At 43.9% G+C, this 23,112-nt stretch overlaps 1 protein-coding gene across 1 annotated transcript in view; it reads left to right on the plus strand.

Annotated features, from left to right (window-relative positions):
• The window catches only part of DOK5 (docking protein 5), a 77,705-nt gene that overhangs the window by 47,519 nt on the left and 7,074 nt on the right, over nucleotides 1-23,112 (plus strand). The window contains exons 3-7 of the mRNA XM_090020528.1: nucleotides 2,898-3,012; nucleotides 3,112-3,231; nucleotides 6,174-6,363; nucleotides 10,488-10,623; nucleotides 20,613-20,733. Coding sequence (XP_089876654.1) covers nucleotides 2,898-3,012; nucleotides 3,112-3,231; nucleotides 6,174-6,363; nucleotides 10,488-10,623; nucleotides 20,613-20,733 — 682 coding nt within the window. The remainder of the gene's footprint in view (nucleotides 1-2,897; nucleotides 3,013-3,111; nucleotides 3,232-6,173; nucleotides 6,364-10,487; nucleotides 10,624-20,612; nucleotides 20,734-23,112) is intronic.

Consider the following 23,112-nt stretch of genomic DNA (forward strand, 5'->3'; position numbering starts at 1 on the left):
TATTTTTCCGAAGTAGCCTGATGATGTGCTTCCTAATCCAATGGAAAGCCTGTTTTTATCTTCACAATGTATCTTTAAAGATGGAATTCTTTGTTTTGGAAACCTGTCTGTCTGACTACTTTTCTCCTTTGTACCATAGGAAAAAAAACTGTGGAATGGCAGGCTTTAAGGCTAGGGAGAGACATTACACATAAACTGGTTTATATAATCAGAAACGGGTTTAAACCTGTGCAGTAAGGCTGTGTGAAGCTTTGCTCCCTGATTCAATTTGGCTTGATCTGGTGGCCAAATCTCCAAATATGAATGGAATCAAAGGACCTTTTAATCTCTCCGAATCGAATTGGAACCCTCCAAATTATTTTGGAAAGATTCGGCGAGTTGGACATAGACATAGCTTTAAATGTTTTTTCTACTTACCTCAAGGTACTAGGCAACTTGTGAATGCTGTGAAGCTGGGGCAGATGGAGCGTCCCACAGGAACATGGGGGGCTCCCCAGTGCACTTGGCAGCAGACCTGGAAGTGGACAGCAATGGGGAGGGACTCCTCCCTAATCAAAGCATCCTTCCAGGGCCTGGCCCTGGGCCACCCCCCACTCCCCCAACTCAGCACTACAGAAGGGAAGGGAGAGCTGCTTCTAGCCTGAGCTACTGCAGGCATGTGCCTGCACTTCTTCAGTCCAGCGTGGATGTCTGTGTGGTTACAAACGGGTTCAGCCTAGCCAGGTTAGACTAACCTGCAAAGATTGAATCAGTCCAGACTCAGGCTTTTTGAATGGCTGTCCCTAGCCAAAGAGCTGGTTCACAAAGTACATAAGCATACTCATACTACTTAAGTTCCATTGAAGATAAAGGCTGAAAACTTGAACGATAAAAGCTGCATTCAGTCTACAGGGCTGGATTCTTCCAGCATAGCTGAACTAACAACTTCTTTATTTGGTAGTGCTAAATTTTAATAAAAAATAATAGCTGTTAAATACATTTTTTTTTTTTACTCTACCTAATTGCTATTACTATGTGAAGTAGTCGCCTGATAGATCAGTTTGTCTTCAACCCAGGTCACAGATAGCACCTGCCATCCTGAAATCCATTTGCCTCAGGGTGTAGGATGGTTCTTGGTAGGCAAGTTTGGTTTGAAGCCATCTTCTGCAAAAGTTCTGATTTTTTTTTTTTTTAATTTTTTTGTCTTCTCTGACTCTCTGAATGGCACAGGGTTTTTATGAGAGAAGAACAACTAGCCTTATAAGACTTTGTTGAAGAGTGTTAGCCATTGCACTCTGGCGACAGGTAGGGTTCCCCTGTTTCTGTGCAGTTCCAGTGCACAAGGGATCTGTGTCCGTGGACAAGTTTAAAAGCTGTCAACTGTCAATAGAAGAAGTCTGAACCAAAGGCTTAAGTAAATAAAGTGTTCTCTGTACTCAAAATTACCCCGTTTACTCATGGATAGAGTCAGAAAGTTCCTTGCCCTATAGAGTTTCTGTCAATTTGGAGTTAAGGGTTAATTCCTTATGTAGATGATGTTGTCCTTTTAGGCCATTCGTTCTCTGGGCCCAGAGTTCTTGCCCTCTAGGGTTGCTGGCAATGGGTATCACACACATGTTGTTGTTTGTGTGTTAGGAGAAAGCACTGTGGATTCCAGATAACCCATATTCACACCTACTAGCACCTTAGTCATAGGTAGGGTTATAAAGCATACTGCCCCTTATGAGTGCAAGTAACAAAGTTTGGCCTTCTGAAAGTCAAATGCACAGAATATGTGGAAGCAGAAGAATTTTAGTGGGGAAAACTTTACACTCAAGGTGCTCAGTTTTATGTAAAATGTTTGAGGAAGCTTGGAAAAGTTTTTTCTTGACTATCCCCTCCTCACTGAAGCATGATGGCTAAATCGACACATAAATACTATGTCAGTGAAATGGGTTTTTTTACCTTCTGTGGCCAGGGAGTCAAGCTCTTCAGTCAGAAATACCTTAACACATCAGTCGGGTTAACAGCCAGTAACCTACGCTTTGTTCAGGAAATTCTGTAAGGCTTTGATGTTGTTCACATAGACCTAAGCCCTCAGCCTGGGCACTGACAGCAGCACAACCTCTTTCCAACTGCCACTCTTGTAGGAAAAGAGGTTGCACCTTCTACCTAGAGCCTGTAAACAGCAAAGAAATTATAAGAACTTCAGCAGGTAGGATTTCCTCTAGCTTTTATGATAAATGATCATAAATGATGTTACTGTAACCAAATACTGCTATTCTTCACTCCTGTTTAGTTGTAACTTACTTCATTATTTATCCGAAATGGTAAACTGTATTTCTTTTTCAGGTTTTGGCAGACAAGCAACTGCAAGCCAAACAATTTTTAATTTATTTTTTTTCTTTAGGGGTTGCAGAGGGAAGTGGGTCAGGGACGGTTCAGGTATTTAAAAAGATGGTGACAAATTCCTTTGAGGAAAGGAAGACTCTTTTATTAAACTCACTTTCCCCATCAAAAATACTTCAAATGAAACATTTCCATGAACCCTAATATTTAGTTCAACAACCAAACTGCAAATGAATGGGGCTCGTTTGCATAGGTGGATGGTTCAGATGAAACCTCGTTTCTTGGTCCTTCTTGATACTTCTCTTGCATCACTTCTTTCTCCCAAGTCTTAATTTAGATGTTAGCCGTGTCCTATTTATATTGACTTAAGTTGGAGCTTGCACACAGATAGAATATGAACCCGGGGAAGAGTTAATTTGACTATGTCAACAGTTAAGCTGATTCATGTCAAGATGACATTTCCTTGAGTGTGCTCATGGACTCATTCTCCTTGTTTTGCAGACTGGTTTAATCTCTTGCTTTCCTCTTCTTCTCCAGTCAATAGTCTTTATTCAAGATCCTAATTAGAGCTCCAAATTGCTCTTTTGCAGGTCACAGAACTCAATAATGTGAAAAACATATTACGGCTGCCAAAAAGCACAAAGAAACATGCTGTTGGGATTTATTTTAATGATGACACATCCAAAACCTTTGCTTGTGAATCAGGTGGGTAAAATGGCTTAGTAAATCAAAAAACACAGGAATGTAAATTGTGAAATTATAAGCATATAATACCTACACAGATTTTTCTGGGTCTTTATGTAGAACTTGAGGCAGATGAATGGTGCAAAGTGCTGCAGATGGAGTGTCTAGGAACTCGAATTAATGACATTAGCCTTGGAGAACCTGATCTATTGGCATCTGGTGTAGAAAGGGAGCAGAGTGGTATGTACCTAACTATTGGGGGGGGGGGGTTTCCTCTATAGATTATGTTTAAATTTAAGCGTATGACTCAATTGCTTAAATGGTTTGGGCTGTGTACCTAACCAAAAACATACACTGGGCGTACTCCCTTGTGAACAGAAGACTTTTTCTTGTAAATATTCTATTTTTTAATTTCTATTGTTATCAAAAATTGTGTATGGCATTATTTTGGGGCTTTGATTCAGGATTTTAAAAATATTCTAGACTTTGTTTTCAGATAACTTAGGTGTACAATAAGCTCTTTGAGGCAGGAACCATGTTTGTATAATGCCTAACCCACCAGGGTCCTTGTCCATAACAGGGGTTCTTAGTGATGAATGGGGTATAAATAAAAATGTTGTGCATAACTTGATTCAATGCTTTTATTTGCATATGTAAATCGCAACGCACTGCAAGCCCATTTGTGCAAGCAGTTAAATCCATTCACCCAATTTTATTAATTGTCTGCAAAAATCAGAGTTACAGTGGTAGATGGCTTCTGTGTATCCAGATGCCGATGTATATGTAAATGTTTTTGGAAATGTTCCAAAGGAAACATCTCAATTTTGTATTTCCCCAATTAGCATGATGCCCCAGTCTCCCCTTTTGCTGAGCTGTTCGTGTAAGACTTGTGGTTATGGTGCCATGAAGTCCACTGTGGAGCCCAACTGCAGGAAAAGAGAGCATTTGCACTACATGCCATGTGGCATGATAACGGATCTACCAATCATCATTTTGCCCTTTTGAATGACACTTCAATTTCTGGCTGAAATCATTTTGTTCGGCACTATATGGTTTTACAATGAAAAGAACAAAACTTGCTGAGACATCTTTGTTCAGTAGAAAATTAGATTTTTAACTGAAAGTTTTTTGTACAGAACTTTTTTGCAGCCTATTTTTCATAATGTAGGAACATAAAAGTGCCTTTCAGCCCTGGCTGCAAGAGCGGGTCAAGAGCCTGTTCATGGTTAATTTTCATTTACGATTAGTTCCTTCTGCTACTTCCATCATCCTGTTTCCAAAATGAAGCTGTATTTGGAACCCATACTCAAGGTGTACTTCAGTAATTCATCTATGTAACTACAAAAGTCAGTTCGGTATTTAATTAGTGATAAAGCTTTAGAGTTATTTTTTTTAAGGTATTGCTTTGCCTTTTTCACTCAAAGAAAACATGAAACTTTTCCCATTATTCTCCTGTATTTTTAAATTAATTTCAGGGTGAGGGTTGGAGAAATCAAAGGTCTGACTAATGTGTTTCAGTGATAGGTTTTATAATAGGTATGGATTTTATTGCATTTTAACTCCAGTTCATCAAGTCATCCTGTTCCTGTTCAAGTCATTGTCTGCTGAAGTGAGATTTCTCTGAAAAGCTTGCTCATCTCTGGTTCAGTTAGTCTACAAAAGTGGTGCCCAATCTTTCTGCAGGCCAGTGGACTCAATTTGGTACTGGGAGCTTGTGCAGTGGGGGCCCAATCCTGCCATAGGGTTGTGGGGTGGGGAGGGGCACAACCCAACCCTGATCCGTTCACTCGGGGTGGGAAGCAGTTTGGCCCTGTTCTGGATGTGAAAATGGAGGAGGAGGCAGGTCTGATTTGGAAATGAGGCGTGGGGGACAGGCCCAGGGCTGGATCTGGCCATGAGGACCTCCTACTGTTTCCCCAATGTAAAATTTTCCAACCCATGAAGATCCCCACAGGCCAGGTGCCATGGCTTCACAAGCCAGATTTGCCTCTCAGGCTGGAGGATGAGTACCTCTGCATCTTCACCCTAGCTTCTGCCTTTCCACTGTTGCTTCTGATTGGTAACATGTTTGTATGTTCAGTTCAAAAAATAAAAATTCTGGCAGTGAGAAATGCTTGCTCTGACAAGTGGTGAGTGGCTCTGGATAATTACACATCTGTGAGGACTGGATTATTGAGAAAATCCCCTCTGCAGAATTCAGTGCATGTGGAATCTTCAGGAGTCTTTTTAACACACACCGGAGAGCTATTAATACATAGACTTGAACTGCATTTAACCTTGTTTTATGAGATTTTTTTTAATACAACCATCATTATTAAAAAAGAAATTAATTGCCATAGAACACTGACTTGAACAACTCATATGGAGTTTTGCTGTGACCCATGTGTCCCGTCTTTACTTGGACAAGCGAGAGTGAATTTTCCATATAATCCCAAACTGGAGCTAGGTGAAGGGACAGTTTTAGAACTCTTCCTGAGAGGCTGCGGCATACAGGAACCTTGCATACAAAATTTGTGGCCTGTGAAATTCTTGCTGTATTGGTAATAGCCCTGTCACTTCCTAGGCCTAACCAAAACTCACTTCCCTTGCATTCTGTCACACAGTGGGTCAATACAAAGCTTAAATTAGCACCAGGCAGATAACCATGAAACTCCTCTGCACAGTTTCTCTCTGGTCCAATCCTCTAAGCCCCAAGCAGATGAATATTGGCAGTTCAGACTTTGCATGGTCTTTCTGCTGCTGGGAAGATTTTCTTCCTCAGTCCTTTGTTAGGCCCATTTATAGATGTATAAGAAAAGAGGCTGCTGCCCCAAAGAGCTTTATCTCAATGACTTTAAAGGCGGCTAGGTAGATATTAGCATTTGCTTCTACAATTCTGTGAAATAGTGCAGGAATTTAAGTAACTTCCATGAACTGCAATGTGCATTTAAGTTCTATTTAAGAGACTTCACTGTATTGTTGTGTATGTGTATATATATTTCAGTGTGTATGCATATATGTGTGTATAGAGAGAGAGAGAAAGAAGTGTAGTTGAGCAAAGGAAAGGAATCCTTCTATTCTTAGAGTAATTGTTTAAGTAGAAATAAGACTTTATAATTATATAAATAACACAGGTAAATCCTATAATGTCTTAAACATTTAATTTACAGGGATTTTAGACTAACCTTCTGTTTTTCTCCCAGAGAGATTCAATGTGTATTTGATGCCATCCCCTAATTTAGATGTGCATGGGGAATGTACCTTGCAGATAACATATGAGAATATCTGTCTTTGGGACATCCAGAATCCCAGAGTAAAACTCATTTCTTGGCCATTAAGTGCCCTCCGACGCTATGGACGGGACCCATCTTGGTTTACGTTTGAAGCAGGGAGGTGAGTGCATGCTTTGCTATATTGCTGTAATCCATATGTATAAGGAACTGTTCCTGGGTGATATGATACCCACCTCTGACTGAAGTGAATAAGAGTATGGAGGGGACATTCCACCCTATAGGGATGATGCTCATAGTTCAGCCTTTCCATACGTAACTTTAAGGTATGGCTTAAAGAGCAAAAGCCGCTGTCAAATAAGTACAACTGTGCATGTGGGAAGATGATGTGGGGAGAATAGGAGTACACAGTACAAGAGTTTTTGGTTTTGAGGAGACCTCTGGAGGCTCACTGCTTTTGCATATTCTTCTTTTTGCCATGCATTATTTTTTTCAAAAATGCTCCACATGATCCTTGGGAATTAAATGTGAAAAGAAAAACATGCTCTGGCAGTAACTTGTTGAACCAAAGATTGGGTCTTGGGCATAATGAAGAATATAGCCAGGTACAGACCTTAAACTTTTACTGGTATAAGTGATCAGCAGGGACCCTGGTTTTCTCTGATTTAAAACCCCCCAAATCAGTGTTGTTTTCCTGCAATTAAAATGAAATGACACATACACATACACATATCAGTTGAACACAATGTTTTATTGATATATTTACAATTTTAAAGCAATTTGCGAACCTACCACTGCCTCAATCATTATAATAAAATTAATTGTAATAAAATTTATTGTGTGTGTGTGTGCATTAGGGCTGTGCAAAATTTCACCAGCCATTTCATTTCAACAGTGTTTTGACCAATTTTGGGGTTGAAACAGCAAAATTGAAACCAAACAAAGGCCCTCAAAATAGCCTCAAAACAAAATGAGGCTGGTCAAAATGTTTTGAAAGTCATCGAAACATTTTGACCATAGGCTGGGGATGGGAAGTCAGTGACTTCCCATCCCCAGCACAAGATCTGGTAGGGGGTGGAAGCAACCCAGCTGGGCTGCTTTCCTGTTCCCCGTGCTAGATCATGCCAGGGGCTAGGCTGCTTCCCATCTAGTGCAGGGGACGGGAAAACAGCCCAGCTGGGCTATCTGCCACCCCGGCACGATCTAGCTCTGGGGACAGGAAAGCAGCCCAGCTGTTCTGACTCCCCATCCCCACTGAAACTCGAAAAAGTGTCGAAACAGCCTTTCTGTTTCAATGGAACAGCTGTTTCGACTCAATATGAAATTCGAGACAAAATACTGTTCCATCGAACCATCAAAACTCATGGTGAAATGGAACTGTACCACTTCGCACAGCCATAATATAGATAGATAGATAGATAGTCATTTGAGGTTTTTTTTTTATCATGAAAAATCAGAGCTCTCCCTACCCCCTTCACTCACCAGGACATGGGTTCAGCTGTAGCTGCCCCCCTTTGCTGTGCTGAGCAGCCCCGATGTGCTGATACCCTTCCCCTGCCCATGCTGTAATTCCTCATTCCCAACCCACAGCCCACTGCCCCCAGCCCTGCTGGTGCTGCTTACTCCTGAACCACTGCCCCCAGCCCCCCTAGTGCATGAGGAATGGGGTGGGAATGTAGGGAAGGGGACATGTGGTCACAGGCAACATGTTGGGCAGCAGGGTGGGCACATGCCTCCCCAGATTTCTGCACCTACAGCAGGGTGTGGGGTGTGGGGCTGCAGCCTGGATGGACCAGCTCACAGAAGAAGCCACCTCTGCAGGCCAGCAGGTGGGACCCAGTGTGAGAGACAGCACCACACTGCCATGGCTACCAACATGAGACATTGCAGCACTGGTGGTGCAGTGCTGTGCCCTTCACTCCTGCTAGACAGGCAGGCAACATCACTTTGGGAGCTATAGCAGTACAGTGCTCCCTCCTATGCTGGGTCCCATCCACTGGGCCATGGAGGCATCTCCTGCCCAGAGCTGGTCAGGCCCCATGCCTCACTGTGGGCACAGAGGTCTGAGGGGGGTGGCACATCCCCCTCCTCCCATGCATCACTTGTTCCTCCCAGGCATTTCCTGTACCCTCCCACCACATTGCCTATGCCCACTACATACTTACAAAGACTTACCTCAAGGGAGCTGCGGGAGTTGTTCTCCACCACACTACCTGTTTGCTATGGATGTGTGTGTGCATGCACATGAATATGATGCCCCCTGTGTCCCTCCTCCCCCCTTCCCCAGCCCCAAGAATCGCCTTGCAGGGTGGAGCTCTGCCAGCCTGCAAGGGCAAACCCTCAGTTTCCCAGGTTAAAGGAGAAAAGCCACATTTTTCTCTCTTAAAGGAAAAAAAAAATCTGTGTTTTGCTGTGTTTCTCTGTAGCAAACAGAAACCCAGATCCCTGGTGATCAGAAACTGGTTTATACCTCTAAAAGAACAGAAGTTTGGTGTGCACAGACTGGTTTAGAAATGCCAGAACCCCATCTAAGATTTTACTCTCACACCCAAGGGTGGACATGTGTTCTGTTCACTAATGATCTCAACTACACTGCTTACAGAAGAATACGTAACTTTGATCGATTCTGCCTCAAGCTTTTTGACTGTCACACCTAGCTCGTAGGTGACTGGTGGGGGTGCACGGAGGTGCACATGCCCTCCTCCTCCCCCCCACTGATTCAGGTGGCGTCAGTCACTCATGACTTAGCTCATGAGTTTAAAGCAGTTCTTTCTCATTACAATGTGTAACTTAAAATTCAGATCCTTTGAATGTCAGGTCATTCCCTACAGCAAATTAAATAATGCAAAATGAAGTATATAATCCACTTGCTATCTTTGTGATTAATCCAGTGGCACTTCCTTGTGCTTTTGAGGTACAGTTCTTAATTACATCAAGTCAAGTTCTAATAAGGCTATGCTTGTAGACTTTTCATGCGATTGAAATGCTCAATGCTTTATAAGCGACACTTGGATGATATGATATAAGTAAGAGAAGTTATAGAGCTGAGAGGGAAGTAGCAGAGTAAACCATAGGAACTAGAAAGGGAAAAGCATCATTTCCATCTCCCCTAGTAGGTTAGAATAGTCTCCGGATAAGCAGGAGCAGGACAATTTGTTGTTTAATTGATAGTATATTTCTTAGCCACAAAGACACAAGTAGGAGTCCTCAGCAAGTAAAATAAGGACATGGACAAGTATTTCACTGAAGGCAAAACTATGGTCTCAAAACTAAAAAGTTCTTTCAATTTAGAGAGTTGAATGACTGAGTCAAGATCCATTTCACCCTAAACTGTTGACATTTGGGTTGAAATTGATTTTAGTTCTTATTGGAACCTTTTTTTCTGTTAAGATGGATATTTCACAGTAGACCTGAAAGAGGAAAAATCTGAGGAGAAATTGTATGATAGTTTTATGTGGGTCCTAGAGGAAGTTTTGTGCCCTCTAATGCTGCATAAAATCAATATAAGACTAATTACTTTTTCAGTACTCTTGTAAATTGGTCTCCTCCGTTTAATAAAATTCACATCTATGTGTTTTTAATGAGCGCATGTGAAAGTAGCATTTCTTCCCTTACTAGCATTTCTGATAGCAAGCAGAATATAACGCTTCCTCTGAGAGAGGCTTCCTGGTTTCTGCCCTCATCTGCACTAAATCTAAAAAGAAAAATAATAGTTTTAATTCATCTCAGTCATATAGGATCTAGACAAGGGTCTAAGTTTCAATTTGGATCCAGATCTGAATTTACATTATTTTCAAAGCTTAGGAATTGTCCCCTCGAGTCAGCCTGAGCTTTCCTGCACCAAAACATACTAAGACGCACTAGAAATGATAGGTCTGAATTGGCATTTAAAAGGAACATCAGGTTCAAGTGAAGCCCGTGTCATAGTATAGGAATCGTTTTATATTACCAGTATATCATACAGAGTTCAGGGCTGAAATGCATCAAGGAGCTATTTCTACCGTCCTAAACTTGAGTAGCTGCTAGTGTGTTAGTAAGTGCTGGCATCACAGATAAGGGTTTCAGAGTTGGGTGCTTATGTGGTTGATAATGAGCAACTGTTTCACATGCTGGTGGGTTTATATACTTTTATGAAGGTTTATGGAAATCTGGGTGCTGCATTCCAAGCAACCATTTGTTATATTTATTACCCTTCATTTTGATACCACTTTTATGATAGCACTGGCAAAAGATATACTTTATCCATCGTCCTAAGTGAAAATCTCCTTTCTGTTCTCACTTTGGCAGGATGTGTGACACAGGAGAAGGACTATTCATCTTTCAGACAAGAGATGGGGAGGCAATCTATCAGAAGGTTCACTCGGCTGCTTTAGCCATAGCAGAACAACATGAGCGCTTACTACAGAGCTTGAAAAATTCAATGGTACGGCTGCTAGTTGTGCTTGTCAGTAGGCGCTTGACATTAATGAGTAATACAGTTCAGAGACCTTCTTGAGCCTGATCTTAACTTTTGATTTACAGGCAGTAAACAGGCTGAGTGCATGATGATTTTCTTCTCATTAGTTAACGCATTCAGTTTTGAATTTAGCACTTAAGGCTATTACAGCAGTCTGTAATGATTGCTTTACAGGTAGCTGAAAAGAGAGTAGAACTGTTTCTGCATTATATGCCTTGATTGCTTTATTTGTAAAGCCATCAATAAGTGTAAATTAGTACAGGAAAGAGGGTCAGATCCTGTCAGCACATGTTTTCTCATTAGAGTTTCCCTTAATTAATCAGCCTCACAAGTAGTTTATTTGGAAGTGTTTCTCATGAATTTAATTGCAAAATGTTGTCTCTCTCACTCTTGGTTTCTATATATTAATTGATGTCTATACTTCAGGAATAAATTAGAAAGTGTCGTGCTTCAAACTGAAGTGTTTGTTACAGAGAAACAAATACTGGTCTAGAGTCTTATATGATCTCTCTCTCTCTCCCCTCCCTTGTCCATCCCTTCAGGGCTGTTTTGGGTGTGGGTGTGCACATGCATGCCTTAAAGAGCTGTTTTCTGATGTTCAAAAAGCTAAAAGGAATTGGGAATATAGAGGTATTGAAGTTAGCTCGATGGATTGGCAAAAGGCTGGGTAGGTCATTGGCCTAATCTAGACTGGGAATCTGTTTCTAAGAGTGTTTTGTCTGTTTAAGATAGCCATTCTAGTGTCCCAGTCCTTAACGTCGTTGTCCTCACTACACCTTTGGGAAACAGGGAAGTACATACCACATTTTCTTGTAGGGGAAACTGAAATACCAAAAAACTAATTCTCTTCCCCAATGTTTTATACAAAGAGCCTGCACCTGGGCACGGCTTTTAAGCCTGGTCTCCTGAATCCTGGGCTAGGCCTGAAGCAATAACCAGTTTTTCCAAATGTGTAAAATCCTCCTCATCATCGGCAATATGCCTTATTGTGCCTTAGTCATTATGTATGGTAGTCTTTCTTTAAATATGGTTAAGCTGTGTACCTCCTTAGGCACCATGATTTACTTTTCAGTTTCGGTTTCTGTTGAGAACGATAAAAAGTTACCAGCCATGCAAGCTGCGGAGCTACATGATGTAACAGTATAGAATAATCCCACCACAACAGAAATACTTCCTTGTTCCATGCAGGTAGTGACTGGTTCATATACCCTGAAGCATGACAGATTATACCCCTTATAAATAATCATTCTTGCAGTGTAAACTGGGACGTGGTTATCAGCCATATGCAATGTCTAATCCTTTTTAGAATTGTATTAAGCTGTTGGTCTAAGGGATACATTTATCAGTATGTTAGAGGTGGATGAACTGATTGGGACAAATGGAAAATGCCCTTTCTCTGAATTTAATTTAAAGAGCACAAGGGCATTGTTACAACTTTAAAAAAACTGAACTAATATTTCCCCACTTCCTTTCCTCCAAAAGCTACTTCTTTTCCTTCTTGTAGTGTTCCTGGATTTGGGCCAGGAATGGGAAGCAGAATCCATTAGTCTTAGAAGTCACTATTAAGGTATTGAATGGGCAGGTTGATGTCTGTGGCAGGGGTTGGCAACGTTTTGGGTCAGAGTGCCAAAAACACCCACAACCTCAATTTGTAAGATGTTGGCAAGCCACGGATGGACAGTAGGAGAGCTGTGAGGGGCCGGATCGTTGTTGTGGCAGTGGAGCCCTGGCCCCTTCCCTCAGCCTCTTTTTGTAAGTCATGTGCCCTAGTCCACTCACCATTTTTGTTGCTTTCTGCTGGACTGTCCACCTTTTGGACATCCTTGCTGTAGTGCAGGCCCCAAAATGGCCAGAGGACTCCAGATGTGACCTCACCAGTGCAGAATAGAGGGATATAACCACTTCCCTCAATCTGTCGGCAGTACTCCTACTAATGCAGCCCAATGTGCCATTAACCTTCTTCACAACAAGGGCATGCTGTTGGCTCTTATAGAGCTTATTGTCCCCTGCAACCCCCAGGTTCTTTTCTTCAGAGCTGCTGCTTAGCCAGCTGGTCCCAAGTGTGTAGTGGTACAAGGGATTCTTCTATCTTAAGTTGAGGACGTTGCACTTGTCCGTGTTGAACCTCATGAGACTTCCTGTAGTTCAATCCTCTGATTTGTCTTGGTCACTCTCAATGTGAGCCCTACCCTCTGCTTGATAGTGGCTGCCAACTAGTCGGAGAGCCATTGATCATTATCTGCTGAGCCTGATGCTCCAGCCAGTTTTCTATCCACCTTACAGTCCATTCCTCCAATCCATACTTTCTTCACTTGCTTGCAAGAATGCTGTGGGAGACCTTATCAAAAGCTCATCTAAAGCCAAGGTATACCGCTTTCCCTGCATCCACAGAGCCAGTCATCTCATCACAGAAGGCAGTCAGGTTGGTCAGGCATGATTTGTCCTTGGTGAATCCATGCTGACTGTTCCTGATCACTTTCTTCTCCTCCAAGTGCTTAGAATTGGATTCCTTGAGGGCCTGCTTCATGATTTTTCCAGGGACTGAAGTGGGGCTGATTGGTCTGTAGTCCCCTAGATTTTCCTCCTTCCCTTTCTTAAAGATTGACAATATATTTACTCTTTTCCAATCGTCCATGACCTCTCACAATCACCATGAATTTTCAATGATAATAGCCAGAGTTGCAGTCACAGCCAACTCCCTCAGCACCCTCAGATGCGTTGCATCTGGCCCCATAGACTTGCACATGTTCAGCTTTTCTAAATCGTCCCTAACCCGGTCTTTCACCACTGAGAGTTGCTCACCTTCTTCCCAAACTGTGCTGCCCAGTGCAGCAGTCTGGGAGCTGACCTTGCATATACCTTGCTGTGCTGCATTCATTCATTCCTCCTTTTCATTTTTAAACTCCCAGCTATTAGAAAGGTAATAAACACATTTTTCAAAGACTATGAAAGATTATCCAGCTGTCATAATAAGTGAGCAGCAGAATTATAGGAGCCGACTGTTGCCATTTATGTCAGGTTCAGTCCTGGTAGGTTAGGAAGGAACCTCATTACTTTTTATGATGAAATGTCAAGACATTATCAGAGTGAACCTCCTTACTCCAGTCAGAAGAAAACTGGCATTGTTTGGAAGTATTCTATTAGCTAGTTCACAGGGCAGCCTGGATACTCTGACTGTTTGGGGGGGTTATTTTTTCCTGGAACAACTTCAGTTGGATAATTGATGAGAAGTCGCTAATGATGTCCATTTCTGTGTGCACTTGTTATACTACAGGTGGAAATGGTATTTCCCATCAACTAGACTAGAACAAAAGACTTTCCTGATTTAATGCTAGCAGAATAGGTGGGGAATTCAAGTAAAAAGCTAACAAAGTATAACAAACAAAAGCTCACCAACAATTTAAGAGGGCCATTGAAATATTACAGGGACATGGTGCCAGAGCAGTTGGTCTTGCTACAGATCCGGAGATACGGATTTGAGCCTGTTTCCAGATTCTTGACTGCATTGACCCAGTTGTAGCAGGGTACCTGGTCATTCATGGTGGAGAGTTGCCCCTCCCTCTCTTGCCCAACAGGCCACCTAGGTTTGAGTGGGATATTGACATTTCTAATGAATATATTATACCTATCCGAAATTGCCAACATAAATACAATTATTGTTTCCTGTTCTACAGCATTTGCATTTCTATTGCATTTCATTTGCTAACTGCTACTTAACTGAGCAATTACAATCTTAAGCAGTTTGTATTGATTACATGAATCTGCTTCATCAAGGGAAAAAAGCCCTAATGAATACTGAGAGTGCAATCATCTCAATGTAATAATCTCAGGACTAAGATCTACCTTATGCATATGCAGGTACTTTATAATCAGTGTGTTTCATAAATCTTTGAAATGTATATTCACCCGAACTAAGTAAATAGACTGAAGCCTATAAACAAATCTTTGACTAAAATGTCGTCTTTTCCATCTGCCCAAGAAAGCATCTGAAATGTGAATTTGTGAGGGTTTGAGTTGTAGGGGGTTTCTGTCCGTTTGGTTTGTTTAAAGGGGATGGCTTGAGTCCAAGCCTTAGTGTTAGTTGAGTTGTTAAAGGAGTGAATATGTCCTCACATCATCTATTCCCACCCTAAAAACCCAGAACTGCTGCTAATTGGTGCATCCTCAGGACTAGGTTACATTCTCATAACTGTCACTTGGGCATGCTCCTAATGGTACCCCAGGAAATTTGGAGGTATCCACCTGAAGCAGCTTCACACGTCTTTTATGCTACTGAAATGCTAGAAGAGACTATGGTAAGAACCATAATATGGCCCTTTATCTGTTTTCACAGAAAACTTTAACAAGCTTTGCAAGTCCTGTAGAAATAATTCAGGGTTTAAACACAGTGGAACTACACAAGAAGAATTAGAGATCCTATTTAAAGGTGCTGCAGATAAAATTCACCTCTGCATTTTGGTTGAAGAAGTGTTTTTAAGGATGCTCTTCTTGATTAAGAAGAAGCATTCACCCACAGAAATGTCTAATGGGGTTAGCTGTATGGATACTATTTGTAACATCTTTACAATTGTATTACGTTATTTTAATAAGGACTAAAAGGCTCTCCTTGTCTCTGAGTACAGAATGGAGTCCCTTTAAAGATAAAGATGGAAACTGTGGCTGACTGAAGCACCAAAGCAATAACATCCTGTCACACTTTATTTCAGAAAGTGCAGTGCTTGTGTAACAGCTAGCAAATGGTTTGTCCTCAATGGTGATATGGTACAATGCTAACACATTTAGCCTTAAGATCCTCCCAATTACTTCTTATGTTGCAAATAAATCAAAAGATTGTACCAGCTACTTGACAATGAACATTAACATACAATGAAAACACTGCTAATGATCATAGTATAACCACGGTCACCTGTCCGAAGAGCCAGTACATTCTGTCTCTCTGCGAGAGCTTCTTCACAGTTCATTATCCTACCAGCTGTTACAAAGGCCTGAAACAACTGTAATTTAAGAATTTCACTGTAATTGATCTATGAGAAAAACAAGAAGCTATCCCAAAATGTTCATCTAAATAGGACCGCAGGTTCTAGAACATGGTTTACCAGCAAGCCACCCAAAGTTGTTACAATGATGGTTGTGGAAAGATGGGGTCCCAACATGGAAAAGAGCATATTTTTGGATGGGGCTGTCTTTGAATCCATCTGGATAGCCTTTAATCAATGAGACGACTGATTATCTAAATCATAGAACCATAGAAAATATGATAAATATCCAAGCATTTTCCATTACATAGTCAATTTGGGATTCAGTGCCTTTTGTGGCATGATGCTTAGTGTGCCTTCCCTCTTTAAGAGGAAAAGTTGACTGAGAGGCAGTTCCCAGGTGGTGTGGAGGGGGCTAATGAGTGACTCGCCTGACCAGAAGAGGACTCAGGCTTGAGCTATATAAGCCCAGAGCCTGAAATGGTCAGGCAGTCTAGCTCTGAGAGCCCCAAAGAGAGGAGCTTCAGCTAGCAGGGTAGTGAGGCTCATGAAGGAACAAGGGATTGGGGCACACCACTATGGAGGCCTGGGGCACAGGGGAGTCTTGTCCAGGTACAGTGAGATCGGTGCATGCAGGCAAGTTGCCATTAATTTATGTTGATGCTTTTGCCTGCGTCACAAGCTGTGAGCATCATTGGTGGCAGGCTTAAGGCATGCTCAGCAAGCCAGTAGTTCAGGTAGTTCAGAGGGGCTGAGCAGGATACAGAGTGTCCCCCCAGTCTAGAGGAGGGGAGGACAAAAAGGGAACATCAGACGTGATAGCACCTGCAAGCTTGGGGTGTGGTGTAGGGTGCACGGAGCCACACAATTGGCCTTTAAGGCCACACTTGCCCTGGAGGGATCAGATAGCAAGTTGAAGGACTAAGACTCACTCTAAGGCCTGTGGGCAGCCTCCTTTCCCTATTCTTTACTAAGAACAAGGCATGGAGGGTGAGTAATTAGAGAAGGGCTATCTTAGAGCTTAAGCTGGGCAGGGGGCATCATGGCCACCCCGGCGCCTTGGCCCTTCACTTAACAAACCAGTGATTCACCAGTCATTAATGCAGTGCAGAGTCGCTGTCTCCCCTCCTGGCCAAGTTGTAACCATTGTGCACGTGCATGCCAGCATATTGTTTCCCGCTGCTTTTAATTTACTTACCGGTGGTAAGTGGCGACATGGAGTAAAGCCAGCCCACTATCATGTCATTCTTGCGCTTTCTGTTGCCATAGAGATACAGTAGATTTATTATGAGAATGAAATCAGTCCTCATCAAAACAATATTTGCATGAAATCCCAGGTGCACTGATGGCATTTATACATCGAGGGCATAACATGGTGATTCTCCACTTTCCAGGGCCATTTCTCTGACTTGTCTGTTGTTCAGAATTTATTCTTTCAGGTCCTTGGCTTTCTTTTTTTGTTAAATCTTTCTCAAGACCATTCCCTGCCTGCTGGAGATTCTCCGTTGTTCCAGACAAACCCTTTGGGAATGTGGAATTGTTGCTCATACTCCCCTACTTTATGACCTAACTTGCCTTGGGGTATGTCTGCTTCCATGGTGATTTTGAAACTGGTGCTGAGAAACGAGTCCCTCCCACTTGCTCTTGTACTATACAGGCATTTGTCCAAAAGTGATGCCTTTTTGGTGCAGGGATGTTCTTGGGGACCCTCAGTCTCCTGGCGTGCTCATGAAAGCGATGCAGGACATACCTGTTGTCATTCGAATGCTGGCCATACAACATCTTTCCAGCAGGCCACATGTGTAGAGGAGGAGGGAGTGGTGGGGGAGCCTTGTTGTTTGGATTTTTTTTTTTTCAGTGGTGGTCTCAGGGATTGCCACAAGGGTGTAAGATGTACCCTGAAAGGACACCATTAACCAGAACTCGGGCTGCCAAAGGATTTTGAGCAGTTGGGAATCATCAGTCACAGCGTCCCAATAAATTTTCCCTTTCCTGGAATAGATTCCTTGTTTGTTTCCATGGTGCTGAAATGTATGGTAACAGTGCAACTTCTGCTGATACTTTATTGAAGGAACTGCATTTAATAAATATACTGCGTAGGTGGAAGCATGTATCCTGCAGAGTGATTCAGTATTAGTAACTCGGATGTGGGTGTTTTAAAGAGCAGTGGTTGATTTGATATTTGTTTGTTCTTTCAGATCCCAGGCACAATGTCCACACCTTACAGAGAGGAGGCTGAGGGTAAATGGCTTCTAAAAAAAAAACTTCAAAGCCTTCCTTTTTCTCCTTGAAGCCAGCCAGCCCTCAGATCCGCCTCTTCTGTGTGCATGCTTGACCCCGTTCTCTTTGCAGTGAAATAAACTAATATCTTAAAGGGTTCTTACCTGCTTCTTGTCTGCAAAACTAAATGAGAGGAGTCTGCTTTTGTAAAATGTCATGGATAGTTTCATAAACAGAGCATGTAACTTTTTAGCTGTCCAAGGGGGCAAATGGAGAGGGAAAAGACATTTTTATAGTTAAATATTTTGATTGCTGTCATGCATTATGCTGCTCTGGTTTAACCATGTCACACTTGCTCTTTTGGTGCTTCAGTTTATACCTTTCTAAAGGGGTGACAACACAGGCTTATTGACTGCTTATGCACTAGATGTGCTATCAGTGTGTTTATGTATGCAAAATGGGTGTGGACCCACAACTGCGGATACAATATCAGTGCATAAAATATGAGGGCCCCAAAAACTGCTTTTTAATTTGATGCCTCTTATTTTAGAAGTGGTAGGCATCAGAAAAGTTTTTATTAGAGGACTACAGTAATTTTGTTAGCTGTTATGTCTCTAGAAAAGCAAACTGGGAAGAAGCTATTGGTTGCAGCAAAATGATGCTACTGTAATTCCTGGCTTTTGAAATCCTGCCCTTCTCTTGGCATGCGTGTGTGATAATCTTTAAACAATGTCATGCTGCAGCTATGCCAATACAACTTGAAAATCCTCAGCTAGCAGGTGAATGGCATTAATACAGAGATGATAGATGCTAGGCAGAACAACTGGGCAGGAAGATCCTGTCTGAATAGGGTTGTGCAAAATTAATGTGTGTCTTTGTTATGCGTTTTGCAAATCTTAAGCCTCTCATTTCATGTATTACTCAATTCCCTTGAGACCAGCTACATGTGCAAAGAACTTATTACTCCATAAAAAGCTCGAACCAGCTATAAAATTAGACCTTAAAACTGTACTAACTGTCAAGCTTTAATTTGCTATTGAGCTTTAATTTCCAGGTGTAGCAGGTGCACCATCCCCAGCAAGGGCTGGGAGTCCTGAAAGTAAGGGGACTCTCAGCCCCTGAAGCTGCCAACACTGGGTCCTGGACAACTCTGCCCCTCAGACGCATGCCTCCAGGTGCCCAGATCCAGCTGGTCCTGGCAGCAATGAGACACAGCTGCCATCTGCCAGCCCTGGGGGTGTGTGGAGCTGCTCACTGTACCCCCAGGCCTGGAAGATTGCAGCTACCAAGATCTCACAGCCCTGGGGGCGCATAGGGTGCCCCTATGTCTGGGAACCCCTCACAACTGAGGAGCAGCCAGCCGTGGGAGCTTGCTTGTTTCCCCTGCACGGGGAGTAAGGCACAATGGTATCTAATGTGCAATTGTGTGGATTGCACATTAGATCCCATTGCGCCTTTACCTGCACATGTAGAGGGGGCTGTATTTTGTTCAAATTTCAGGCTAATTGATCCCCAGTTAAATACAGTGCAGACCATACTTACCAGTTTACCCAAGTAGGGATGCAATCCCTAACTTCCCTGGCTTTCTTCAGTAACTTGCACTATGTATGCTCCACAGTTGCCCGGGTTTACTTAAAACTTTGATAGATGAAGTCCAGATAAATAATAATCTCTTAGCCAGGTGAATTACTTACCCAAGGTTCCCAAAGCCTTACCCTCTCCTAGAACACATTTAGTATGATCTCTGCTGATCTGTCCCAGCCCAATCTCAGCTTCACCACTCTGCTTGGATAGCAATAGCTGGCAGCCTCCTCTTCTAATTCCTTGCGTGTACCACAGATACATGTACCTCAAATCCAGGCTTCACACTAGTTTCTCGTGTGCTGGTTTTGCATCACACTAGAGGATGACACATTTTGTCAGATTTGCTAGGTCAAAGTCTTTTGCCAGGGAGAACTGGATTAGCTATTTTACTCCCCCCTTATCAAACGCCCGATTCATTCTGCCAAGAACCGCTCCGTGCAACGTGCCGCACCGTGCCATGCTCGATATATCGCAGTCCCCTTCCTCAGGGCTCCATCAATTTTAACTCTCTACCAAGGTATTTTTTAGTCCCACTTGCTTTAGAACTGGTGCACCTTGTGTTGTCGTAGTTAACTGAGTGGAGCTGCACAAAGGACAGATTGAGTTTGTGTTCAGGAGCCAACGAGCTCTTGCGCTGTACATGATTCAGAAAGAAAATTCCTCCGTCTGCAAGATAGACAAGGAGATGAAAAGAGCAACAGCTTTTCTTTCCCTACCCAGGACGCAAAGACTGAGGACGAGATTCTCAGGTGTGGTTCGTCCTGAGGGAGGGAAGGCAAACCCGCAGTCTAGGGAGATGTTCTGCTGCCTGGAAAAGGGGGAATGGGCCAGAGCTTCCTTGTGTTCTGCTTCTCTCCCAATCCCACTTGTAGCTGCCTAGCTTCAGCCTGAAGCAGAACCAGTCTCATCTCACCAGGGTTTTTGGCTCTCTTTGCACACCCCTCTTCCATCCTGCACCGTGTGCCCCCATGCAGCCTTGCCCTAACTTCCCGAGTCCCGTTGCCAGCAGAGAATGGTACAATTTGGGCCTGAGCAGAGGAAGAAGTAATTAAGCAGCAATTCCACCAAGTGTTTTTGTATAACTTTTGCCTCCCGCACGATCTGTCTGTGAGGACTGTCAGCAGTGCTGCTGTCATGCTCTATCCTTGATGTCCCTTTTGCTCTTTTATTTTATAGCTTCAAATGAAAATGAGTGAACGAGCTGTGTCTCTCAGCACCATGGTGCCCTTGCCTCGGAGTGCCTACTGGCAGCACATTACACGGCAGCACAGCACTGGCCAACTCTACGGCCTACAAGGTAAGGAAGGGAGGATTAAAGCTAAAACTGTGCTAACTAGAACCCCTTGGTGGTTTGGGCCCTTGTCCTAGGAACAGTTCCCTGTTTAGACAGGGCTGGCAGCTCTGCCGCTCAGTAAGTTAGCTCAGTATTTCCCGTAGCCAGACCTTTAACCATCTGAGTTGAACGCCTCCACGCTGTCTTGGGCTAATATTTTTGGGGTTAAATCTCAGTCAAAACAACGTGGTTCTTTCCAAGGATGATGCTCGGGAAGAGTACGTTGACTCGACCATGTTCAATAGTTTCATAGTTTCATAGTTTCATAGTAGCTAGAGTCGGAAGGGACCTAGGTAGATCATCTAGTCCGACCCCCTGCCTTAGCAGGAAAGAGCACCGGGGTCAGATGACCCCGGCAAGGTGCTCATCTAACTTCCTTTTAAAAATCCCCAGGCTAGGAGCCTGCACCACTTCCCCTGGAAGCTGGTTCCAGGCCCTAGCCACCCTGACTGTGAAGTAGCGCCTCCTAATATCTAATCTAAACTTACCCTCCGCCAGTTTGTGACCGTTATTCCTGGTCACTCCTGGCAGTGCACGGGGGAACAGGGACTCCCCCAATACCTGCTGATCCCCCCTGACCAGTTTGTAGCAGGCCACAAGGTCCCCCCTTAGCCTTCTCTTGTGGAGGCTAAACAGGTTCAGGTCCCGTAGCCTATCCTCATAAGGCCTGCCCTGCTGACCCCTGATCATACGAGTGGCCCTCCTCTGAACTCTTTCCATATTGTCCACGTCCCTCTTGAAGTGTGGCGCCCAGAACTGGACGCAGTACTCCAGCTGCGGCCTGACCAGTGCCGCATAGAGGGGGAGGATCACCTCCCTGGACCTGCTCGAGATGCATCTGTGGATGCATGATAGGGTACGATTGGCCTTCTTGACTGCCTCCCCACACTGCCGGCCCATGTTCATCGTGGAGTCAATGACGACTCCAAGATCCTTTTCCGCCTCCGTGCTGGCAAGAGGAGAGTTCCCCAACCTGTAAGTGTGGTGCCGGTTCTTCCTCCCCATGTGCAACACCTTGCACTTATCAGTGTTAAACCCCATCCTATTCTCATCCGCCCACCGTTGCAACCTGTCAAGGTCAGCTTGTAGCCTATTGCACCCTTCTAGTGCACCCACATCCCCCCACATCTTAGTGTCATCAGCAAACTTGAACAGGGTGCTTTCTACCCCCTCATCCAAGTCACTGATGAAGATGTTGAACAGTGCAGGCCCGAGGACCGAGCCCTGCGGAACCCCACTGCCCACGTCCTTCCAGGTCGAGAAGAACCCATCCACTACCACCCTCTGGGTGCGGCCCACCAACCAGTTGGCGACCCATTTGACCGTGTGGGCATCGACACCACAGTCTCTCAGCTTTTTGATGAGGACAGGGTGAGAGACAGTGTCGAAAGCCTTCCGGAAGTCCAAAAAGACTACATCCACAGCAACCCCTGCGTCTAATGATTTGGTGACCTGATCGTAAAAGGCCACCAGGTTGGTCTGACAAGACCTGCCACTGATGAACCCATGTTGGTTGCCCCTGAGCATGCATTCCCCCGCAAGGCCCTCCTGGATGTGTGCCAGGATAATTTTTTCAAAGAGCTTACCCGGGATTGAGGTCAGACTAACTGGCCTGTAATTTCCCGGGTCCTCTTTTTTTCCCTTTTTGAAGATAGGGACCACATTGGCCCTCTTCCAGTCCTCCGGCACCTCGCCAGAGCACCACGAGTGCTCATAGAGCCGTGCCAGGGGTCCCGCAATGACCTCAGCCAGTTCCTGTAGAACCCTAGGGTGAAGATCGTCCGGACCAGCGGACTTGAACACGTCCAGCTTCTCCAGAAGTACCCTAACTAACTCCTCGCTAACCCTTGGCCCAGGCGTGTCTCTCTCGGGGCCCGAGGGGGGCCCAGCAGGGAGGTGGCTGAACTGGTCCCTACTTAGGAAGACAGAGGCAAAGAAATCGTTAAATATGTTAGCTTTGTCATCTGGCGTGATGACTAAGTTGCCCATCGTGTCCTGCAGGGGCCCCACATTACCCGGGACCCTCTTTTTACCCCCTATGTATTTGAAGAAGGACTTCTTATTGTCCTTAATCCGGGAAGCTAGTCCTATCTCCAACTCTGCCTTGGCCCTCCTGACTGCCCCCCTACATCCTCGGGCGACTATAACATAGTCCTTCTTGGCGATGACCCCATCTCTCCATTGGGTATATGCCTCCCTTTTAGCAAGGAGACATTCCCGGATGCTCTTAGTGAGCCATGGGGGTTTATGTGCCCTCCTGCTCCCTTTGACCCTTGTTGGGATTACCTCCCTTTGGGCATGGAGGATCGTCTCCTTAAGGAGCAACCACTCACCTTCGACATC

The sequence above is a fragment of the Crocodylus siamensis genome, chromosome 10, assembly GCF_052110815.1.
Source record: "Crocodylus siamensis isolate JL-2025a chromosome 10, ASM5211081v1, whole genome shotgun sequence".
Classification (NCBI taxonomy): Eukaryota; Metazoa; Chordata; order Crocodylia; family Crocodylidae; genus Crocodylus; species Crocodylus siamensis.